The sequence below is a fragment of the Mizuhopecten yessoensis genome, unplaced genomic scaffold (assembly GCF_002113885.1).
Source record: "Mizuhopecten yessoensis strain PY_sf001 unplaced genomic scaffold, ASM211388v2 scaffold8863, whole genome shotgun sequence".
Lineage (NCBI taxonomy): Eukaryota > Metazoa > Mollusca > Bivalvia > Pectinida > Pectinidae > Mizuhopecten > Mizuhopecten yessoensis.
Window position 1 is genome coordinate 20,130 of NW_018407760.1, and position 10,719 is coordinate 30,848.

General features: G+C 38.6%; 1 protein-coding gene across 1 annotated transcript in view; it reads left to right on the forward strand.

Annotated features, from left to right (window-relative positions):
• The window catches only part of LOC110456834 (uncharacterized protein YBL113C-like), a 9,711-nt gene extending 5,558 nt beyond the window's left edge, over positions 1-4,153 (forward strand). Inside the window, exon 2 of the mRNA XM_021507828.1 lies at positions 967-4,153. Coding sequence (XP_021363503.1) covers positions 967-2,250 — 1,284 coding nt within the window. The 3' untranslated portion in view covers positions 2,251-4,153. The remainder of the gene's footprint in view (positions 1-966) is intronic.
• Positions 4,154-10,719: the final 6,566 nt, after the last annotated feature.

Below are 10,719 nucleotides of genomic sequence, written 5' to 3' on the forward strand. Positions count from 1 at the left end.
TGTATTGTTAAAGTGTTATAATCCAATAGCAGTAAGATTCCTGTATTGTTAATGTGTTATAATCCAGTAGCAGTAATATTCCTGTATTGTTAATGTGTTATAATCCAATAGCAGTAAGATTCCTGTATTGTTAATGTGTGTTATAATCCAATAGCAGTAAGATTCCTGTATTGTTAATGTGTTATAATCCAATAGCAGTAAGAACCATTTCTTTTGTTTTCGAAAAAATGCCTGTTCCGCCAATAGGTTAAACATCTTGTTAAAGTAAATTTTGAATCAAGTATAGAATGATATGATGTTTGCTGATTTGGCATAAATGTTAGGATTGAAATGTATATAAAAATAGAACTATGTTTAACAACATCACCAATGTTAAAAAGATGTATTTCGCTCCAATCAGAAAGCAAACCGTTTGCCAAAAGGTGACACAACCATATAGTTATCATTTCCGTAAGCTACTAGTCAATCGAGACCATTTGGGAATTCTGTTATAGTTTGAATTTGACGTCACGCCGTTATCGATCCGAAAGACTTAGTCTGTTTTCGATTGTATAAAAATAACGTGTTTGCTCTTGTTGGATTATAACAGTATCTCTTTCTAAGGGCTGTATTACGGAAACATAAACAATACAGTAAAATATTAATAACGAAGCTAAATTACAAAATTACAACTGCATTAATTGTGTGACTTGTTTAGATAGATTAACGTATGACACACACAGGTGAATATTGAATAGAATATTAATGATTATGTAGTGATGTATAAATACGTGTCAGTCAGTTAAGGAAACACGTGACGAAGGCTCGAATATATACCTTTACTTTGTTATTTTAAGAATAAAATTGTATCGGAACGGCTCATGCAAAAATGCAATACGCGAAATGTAATATGCATATTGCAAGACTAAATCAACTAAATGTGCGCAATGATGCATGGGTATATCGTAAAATGAGAAACATGAGTAGATCTGTTATTGTCATACGTTGTTAAACAATGTCCCCTCGCATGCGTCCACCAACTCTGTTAACACTGTCCCGCCTCATGCGTCCACCAACTCTGTTATCAATGTCCCCCCTCATGCGTCCACGAACTCTGTTATCAATGTCTCGCCTCATGCGTCCACCAACTCTGTTATCAATGCCCCGCCTCATGCGTCCACCAACTCTGTTATCAATGCCCCGCCTCATGCGTCCCCCAACTCTGTTATCAATGTCCCGCCTCATGCATCGACCAACTCTGTTAACAATGTCCCCCCTCATGCGTCCACGAACTCTGTTATCAATGTCTCGCCTCATGCGTCCACCAACTCTGTTATCAATGCCCCGCCTCATGCGTCCCCCAACTCTGTTAACAATGCCCCGCCTCATGCGTCCACCAACTCTGTTATCAATTTCCCGCCTCATGCGTCCACCAACTCTGTTATCAATGTCCCGCCTCATGCCTCCACCAACTCTGTTATCAATGTCCCGCCTCATGCGTCCACCAACTCTGTAAACAATGTCCCGCCTCATGCGTCCACCAACTCTATTAACAATGTCCCGCCTCATGCGTCCACCAACTCTGTAATCAATGTCCCGCCGCATGCGTTCACCAACTTTGTTAATAATGTCCCGCCTCATGCGTCCACCAACTCTGTTATTAATGTCCCGCCTCATGCGTCCACCAACTCTGTTATCAATGCCCCGCCTCATGCGTCCCCCAACTCTGTTATCAATGTCCCGCCTCATGCATCGACCAACTCTGTTAACAATGTCCCACCTCATGCGTCCACCAACTCTGTTATCAATGTCCCCCCTCATGCGTCCACGAACTCTGTTATCAATGTCTCGCCTCATGCGTCCACCAACTCTGTTATCAATGCCCCGCCTCATGCGTCCACCAACTCTGTTAACAATGTCCCCCCTCATGCGTCCACGAACTCTGTTATCAATGTCTCGCCTCATGCGTCCACCAACTCTGTTATCAATGTCCCGCCGCATGCGTTCACCAACTTTGTTAATAATGCCCCGCCTCATGCGTCCACCAACTCTGTTAACAATGTCCCCCCTCATGCGTCCACGAACTCTGTTATCAATGTCCCGCCTCATGCGTCCCCCAACTCTGTTAACAATGTCCCGCCTCATGCGTCCACCAACTCTGTTATTAAAACGTCTGCTGAAGGCAATCTATCTTTTAAAGAGAACTCTATCAGGCGACGAAATTCATTTTCTTTAAAAAGCAATTTGAAAAAATCTCTTCTAAAAAAGTGATACAAATGATCTAAAACAATCATTTTAAAGTTTGTTTGAAATTGCGTTTGGCAGAAAGATACAATGGGGGAACTGATCCGGACAAATATCAAGTTAATAAGTCAAACTGGAATCCTGCTAAATATCATCATATCATTTTAGAAAGTATTGTTTTAAATTTAAGTCTCACACCTTACCAGAAAATCAAAACAAGATAAACAATTTATTCCTCAACCAGCATAAAGCAGTAGATGTTCACCTTACGAATGATTCAGTTAAAATTAAGAACCGCAGACAGAGACTGTATTGTTGTGATAATGGACAGAGTTTTATTGTAAAGAAAACAGTGTTGCCAATGTCATCGGGAAATAAGTTTTACAAAGTGTGCTCTTCTGATACTGTTTATCAAATATAAAACGCCTACAAAAGCCTTTGAAAAAATAAACTATTTTAAAAGAAAAGAAATTGACTATATTATAACTTTTCATACGGCACTAGTTATTTTTTACGGACTTTTGAAAGCTCGCACGAAATCTCTTATTCCATATGCTTTATGTGAGCAAACTTTGCAACACATATCAATTGCTTATCTACCTGGCCTAAAATTCCGACCTCTTGTGGATGATTCGCAAAGCTTACAGACTGTTAATTTATTAAATACATATTGTTCTGAGACCATGGTATACCTCGGTTAATAGTTTTATAAGATTTTGTTCTAAAATTATTGTGCACCCCGGTGGAGAGCTTTATTCGAGATGGTGATGATTCTCAGAATACTTTCGGGCCGGAAGTTTTATGAATATGTATCAAATGACTCGGAATTTGAAAACCTGGACGAGTATTGCTTGCGCACATTTGTGCGGACGATTGACGAACGTTGTGCGATGACAATCGTGCACGTGACTAGTGAAAATTTAGAAATATCTTAACAATGTGTTAGGTTTCGTATTTAAACATATAAACTTGAATTTTAAAGTATGTTTCTATATTCTAGCTACGTTTTAAGCTGATCTTTCTATATTTCTCTTAATTTAGAAATGGTGTTTTGGTGTTTTTTAAACGAACCAAATCGACATACATATATGTTAAATTTTAACACATATGCACACGGTCCCATATACAGGTAAACATAGCCATTTTGTACATGTACGTAGACCGTAATTTTCCCCACCCAGGGCGCTTACGTAACTCATCAATGTGTGAAAATCCAGGTGAAGGGTAACTATAGACCAGCATGAATGCAAATAACAAATCCTTAACGTCCAGTTAGGTTTTTCATAACAGTCATGCGGCATCATAAATCGGCTCTCTATGAAGGCAGAGGGTGCAAGGTAAAACTCCGGTCACTCATCAAAATGTTATTTACCTGTTCTGTTACCTGAGAGCCAAACTCATTCTTGACAGTCTAACAGTTTAAGATAATTTCTAAGGTAACCAATGTTTGTTAAACATGCTGTTAATATAAATTATATTATTAAAAATATGCAAAGTGGAACTATTTGTTTATTGCTCAACTGTGAATTTCGTCACCGTTGACAACGCATCATCTTTCCTGCGAAAAGGCTGTTCAATTTATGTTGTTTTCATGACGGTGTTTCGCTTTTTAACGTGAAAAAGACTATTTTTTCTTGATTTCAAATAATAAAAGTGGATGCAATAGAACGTAAAATATAAGGTTTGAAATGCATCTTTTTAGCATTTATAAGGGTATGCAACACAGTACTGTTCAAACGTATTCTCCAAGATGCACTAACGCGCATCATATAATATGTTTGAACGGAACTGTGTTGCATACCCTCATAAATGTTAAAAAGATTCATTTCAAACATGAAATAGCAACCGGAATAAGATCATTGTTTTAATGTGTTTTTTAACATGTCAAAATATTATGAATTGTGATGGTAGTATGAATATCATGTGTGTGTGTGTGTGTGTGTGGGGGGGGGGGGGGGGGGGGGGGGCACATACTTACACATGTACACACGCACGCTCGCACACATCTAACAGATCTAAGCTTGTCTACTGCTATTCATGTATAGTATATGTCATTTGTCGGGTCACTTGATTTTTGATCATAGTCAATACCCTTTTGCTCACGAATATTGTGGTATATGATGTAGTTGTTACTTCTTGTCTTTCTTACCTTATATGTTCCACTTGGCAGTTATAAACATGTATTGGTTATATCATGTAAATCATTTTACTGCTAAATATTTCTATTTATATGTGCTTTGTTGTGGTTTCACTACGTGTGGCTTGCTGCAGTATATTGCGTATGTGGATAAAGTAACATGTATGTAATATATTTTTTGCTACATGAGTAATAACGACAGTAGGGACCAATATGAGCGTTAAATCAGAACAAGCATATGCTCGTTGGATGCATTGCACTTAAATATCTATCTAAGCAAAGAAGTAATAGCAACGAGTAGTTCAAACAATGGAATTGCTCTTCTTGTTCACTACAGAACCATGAACAATGACAAAACATACAACTACGTTTATAGATATATTCACTGATTTTAATAACATTTGTTTATCAGTTGGTTCTCTTGAATTCACAATCTCACGATTTCAAGATAAGTTCTTCACTGTTATTAGCCTTTCGCTACCAGCCGGCCAGACGGATACTTTGTTAATATTCAGAATATTATATAAGTGAAAACTAGTTGCTGTTATGTATTTAGTGATATAGTATTGCTTGAAAGTGACTGTTTATCTCTGTATTATATGTTGTGATAAGTAAATGTTCGTATTTCTGTCGTGATAAAGGGGAGCAATGCCTAGTACATCTGACACATTCCCTTGTCTACACTGTCGTGATAAAGGGGAGCAATGCCTAGTACACCTGGCACATTCCTTTGTCTACACTGTCGCTATTACTATTTTCCTTTTTTGTAATTGGTTGCATTATGATATATTAAGTTATATAAAGTATACAATTTCTCTTGGTAATTCGTTCGGTAGAATCATTTTGTACCCTGTAAAAAATAACACAGCATAGCCGGAATCATAGGGATCTCTTATTCCTCATTGGTTCGACAAATTATTGTATCGACCACGATAGATGTTTTCAGTTATTTTTTACACATTTTACATCCCTCTGCGCTATATTAAGTACATTTTCGAGGGTAATCATTTAGTTTAATCATAAAAAAATATGTTATTGAAAAATAAATCTTACTTATTGATCTGCTTTGCATCATTAGTTAGTTATTTTGATTTAATAAAACTATTGTATTCATCTGTGGCACTCTTTCCATTATGTTTTCGTTGATGAGGACACATCTGTGGCACTCTGACCATTATGTTTTTGTTGATGAGGACACATCTGTGCCACTCTTTTCATTATGTTTTCGTTGATGAGGACACATCTGTGGCACTATTTCCATTATGTTTTCGTTGATGAGGACACATATGTGGCACTCTGTCCATTATGTTTTCGTTGATGAGAACACATCTGTGGAACTCTTTCCACTATGTTTTCGTTGATGAGGACACATCTGTGGCACTCTGACCATTATGTTTTTGTTGATGAGAACACATCTGTGGAACTCTTTCCACTATGTTTTCGTTGATGAGGACACATCTGTGGAACTTATTGTATCGACCACGAGAGATGTTTTCAGTTATTTTTTACACATTTTACATCCCTCTGCGCTATATTAAGTACATTTTCGAGGGTAATCATTTAGTTTAATCATAAAAAAATATGTTATTGAAAAATAAATCTTACGTATTGATCTGCTTTGCATCATTAGTTAGTTATTTTGATTTAATAAAACTATTGTATTCATCTGTGGCACTCTTTCCATTATGTTTTAGTTAATGAGGACACATCTGTGGACCTCTTTCCATTATGTTTTCGTTGATGAGAACACATCTGTGGCACTCTGTCCATTATGTTTTTGTTGATGAGAACACATCTGTGGAACTCTTTCCACTATGTTTTCGTTGATGAGGACACATCTGTGGCACTATTTCCATTATGTTTTCGTTGATGAGGACACATCTGTGGCACTCTGACCATTATGTTTTTGTTGATGAGAACACATCTGTGGAACTCTTTCCATTATGTTTTAGTTAATTAGGACACATCTTTGGAACTCTTTCCATTATGTTTTCGTTGATGAGGACACTGCACTCTTTCCATTATCTCTGTCCATTACGTTTTCGTTGACGTGGACACATCTGTGGCACTCTTTCCATTATGTTTTCGTTGATGAGGACACATTTCGTTGATGAGAACACATCTGTGGAACTCTGTCCATTATGTTTTCGTTGATGAGGGCACATCTGTGGCACTCTGTCCATTATGTTTTTGTTGATGAGGACACATCTGTGGCACTCTTTTCATTATGTTTTCGTTGATGAGGACACATCTGTGGACCTCTTTCCATTATGTTTTCGTTGATGAGAACACATCTGTGGAACTCTGTCCATTATGTTTTCGTTGACGTGGACACATCTGTGGCAGTCTGTCCATTATGTTTTCGTTGATGAGAACACTGCACTCTTTCCATTATGTTTTCGTTGATGAGTACACATCTGTGGCACTCTGTCCATTATGTTTTTGTTGATGAGGACACATCTGTGCCACTCTTTTCATTATGTTTTCGTTGATGAGGACACATCTGTGGCACTCTGACCATTATGTTTTTGTTGATGAGGACACATCTGTGCCACTCTTTTCATTATGTTTTCGTTGATGAGGACACATCTGTGGAACTCTGTCCATTATGTTTTCGTTGATGAGGACTCATCTGTGGCACTCTGTCCATTATGTTTTCGTTGATGAGGACACATCTGTGGCACACTTTCCATTATGTTTTCGTTGATGAGGACACATATGTGGCACTCTGTCCATTATGTTTTCGTTGATGAGGCCATGTCCATTATGTTTTCGTTGATGAGAACACATCTGTGGAACTCTTTCCACTATGTTTTCGTTGATGAGGACACATCTGTGGAACTCTGTCCATTATGTTTTCGTTGATGAGGGCACATCTGTGGCACTCTGTCCATTATGTTTTTGTTGATGAGGACACATCTGTGGCACTCTTTTCATTATGTTTTCGTTGATGAGGACACATCTGTGGCACACTTTCCATTATGTTTTCGTTGATGAGGACACATCTGTGGCACTCTGACCATTATGTTTTTGTTGATGAGAACACATCTGTGGAACTCTTTCCACTATGTTTTCGTTGATGAGGACACATCTGTGGCACTATTTCCATTATGTTTTCGTTGATGAGGACACATATGTGGCACTCTGTCCATTATGTTTTCGTTGACGTGGACACATCTGTGGCAGTCTGTCCATTATGTTTTCGTTGATGAGAACACTGCTCTCTTTCCATTATTATGTTTTCGTTGATGAGAACACATCTGTGGCACTCTGTCCATTATGTTTTTGTTGATGAGGACACATCTGTGGCACTCTTTTCATTATGTTTTCGTTGATGAGGACACATCTGTGGCACTCTGTCCATTATGTTTTAGTTGATGAGAACACTGCTCTCTTTCCATTATGTTTTCGTTGATGAGGACACATCTGTGGCACTCTTTCCATTATGTTTTGGTTGACGTGGACACATCTGTGGCACTCTGTCCATTATGTTTTCGTTGATGAGGACACATATGTGGCATTCTTTCCATTATGTTTTCGTTGATAAGGACACTGCACTCTTTCCATGATCTCTGTCCATTATGTTTTCGGTCATGAGGACACATCTGTGGCACACTGTCCATTATGTTTTTGTTGATGAGGACACATCTGTGGCACACTTTCCATTATGTTTTCGTTGATAAGGACACTGCACTCTTTCCATTATCTCTGTCCATTATGTTTTCGTTGATGAGGACACATATGTGGCACTCTTTCCATTATGTTTTCGTTGACGTGGACACATCTGTGGCACTCTTTCCATTATGTTTTCGTTGATGAGAACACTGCACTCTTTCCATTATCTCTGTCCATTATGTTTTCGTTCATGAGGACACATCTGTGGCACTCTGTCCATTAGGTTTCCGTTATGAGGACAAGGAATATCAAACAAGAAGTGACACAAAACATGTTATTCAATGTTTAGGTGAGAATTCGGGATATCTCCATTGTTTAAAACCCACACAGCAATTTATAATGAAAAATAGAAATTTGACAATGACATGCGTTGATTTTAGGTTTTGGCACAGGGCTTAAATTGTTATTCTGCTCATACACTTTTTTACATTTTTTAACCAGAAATCATTTCTTACAAAATCTGAGTAAAACTTTTTTACTCGTATGTTGTTAATTATGCATTTTCTTTCTCAATAAATATGTTAAGATATGATCATTTCTATTGAGTTTCTCATTCGTACGAGATAAAAATGATAAATAGTGTGGTAATACAAGTTCTGGTGAAATAGGCGCGTTACAATAATGGTGAGATCAGTTATAAGAAGATAAGGTTAGGCGAGATAAATTATGTTAAGATAATGTGAAATGAGATAAGGTGTGATGAGATAATATTTTACAGAAAAGTTGGGCGAAATAAGGTGTGGCAAGTACTAATTGTAATGGGAGACCATCACAGAAATCACCCAAACCCCCGCAGCTATGTTCGCAGTGCAAAAATACACCTACATACCAAATTCGAGCAAAATCAACCAATATTTAATTTTGACCAATTAGAGGCTGTGGCGGCCATATTTGTTGACCGATCGGAAAATGAAAGGTCATTTGCACACACTGACAAAGATGAACACTTATGTAAGGTTGCATTCATTTCCGTCCAATGGTTTTCGAGAAATGTGTCGGAAACTGTTAAGGCTGAAGAAAAAGAAAAAGAATACATATAAGAAACGGAGAAAAACTTAATAAGTCGTAATAGTAATAATTCGAAGTTCTAATATACCGCGTTATCATAACCTAGTTCGTAGGTTTTCTCAAAGCGGTTAAGAAATAGTATCCGTGGTTAAAGGGCCTTGCAACCAGCCAATAGCTTTATCAAATCCTTGGGGAGCATACAAGCGGTGCTGCCTTTCAGCGCTTACAGCTAGCATTCAACAATTTTAGCACTGCCTAACCACGTACTCATTTACAGCTGAGTAGAATAGAACAGGCAGTGTAAAGTAACTTATTCAAAAATACAACACAGTGCCGTGACGTGACTCCGACCCGCAACCCTTCGGTCACAAGCCCGACGTCCTACCATTAGACTACCATGCCTCCGTGGGAAAACAAGGAGTGTGGGGAAGGAATGGTTGGTTAGGGTGTGAGGGGATAAAGTGAGGCAATATAAGATCTAAAGAGATAAAGTGTGGTGAAAAAAGTGTGTGGAGATGAGGTGTTGGTAGATAAGATGTGGGGAAATATGGTTTGGTGAGATAAGGTGTTGGAAATAAGGTTTGGGATAATAAGGAACGGGGAACAATAAGGTGTGTGTGATATGGAGTTGGGGGATAAGGTTAGGAGAGACAAGGTGGTATGCAAATAGGTAAGTTAGGAGGAGATAAAATAAGGGTAGATAGGGTTATCAAGATAAGGTGTTGGTAGATAAGGTATGGTGTGATAAGGTGTGAGGAGATGCAGGTGCATGAATATGAGGTGAACTGAAACAAGGCGTAGTGATATACGGTTTTTGGAGGTAAGGTATTGAAAGATAAGATATGGTGAGATATAAAATGGAGATATAAGGTGTAGTATAATAAGGAGTGGCGAAATAGTGTATCGTAAGGAACGATACGGGATGATCAGTTGTGGTGACATAAGGTATTGTGAGAAAAAGTGTGAGGAGATATGGTGTTGGGAGATAATGAGTGGGGAAATAGGGTATGGAGAGATAAGGTTTGTTGAAATTAGATAATGTATAGGGAGTGTGTTGAAATGAGGTGTTGGAGATAAGGTGTGATGAGGTCAGATAAGGGGGATAAGGTGTGTTACAATGAACAGTTGGAAGATAACGTATTGGGAGTTAAGGTGTGGTGTGATAAGGTGTTGGGAGATAAGGTGTGGTGTGATCAGGTGTGGTGTGATAAGATGATAAGGTGTGGTGTGATAAGGTGTGGTGTGATAAGGTGTGTGGTTGATCAGGTGTGGTGTGAAAAGGTGTGGTGTGATAAGGTGTGGTGTGATAAGAAGTGGGGGTGATCAGGTGTGGGGTGATAAGGTGTGTGGCGATAAGGTGTGTGGCGATAAGGTGTGGGGTGATAAGGTGTGGGGGTGATAAGATGTGGGGGTGATCAGATGTGGGCGATAAGGTGTGGGGGTGATCAGGTGTGGTGTGATAAGATGTGGTGTGATATGGTGTGGTGTGATAAGGTGTGTGGTTGATCAGGTGTGGTGTGAAAAGGTGTGGTGTGATAAGGTGTGGGGCGATAAGGAGTGGGGTGATAAGGTGTGGTGTGATAAGGTTTTGGGAGATAAGTTGTGGTGCGAAAAAGTGTGGTCAGATAAGCTGTGGTGAGGTAAGGTATTTTGAAATAAAGTGTTGGAAGCTAAGA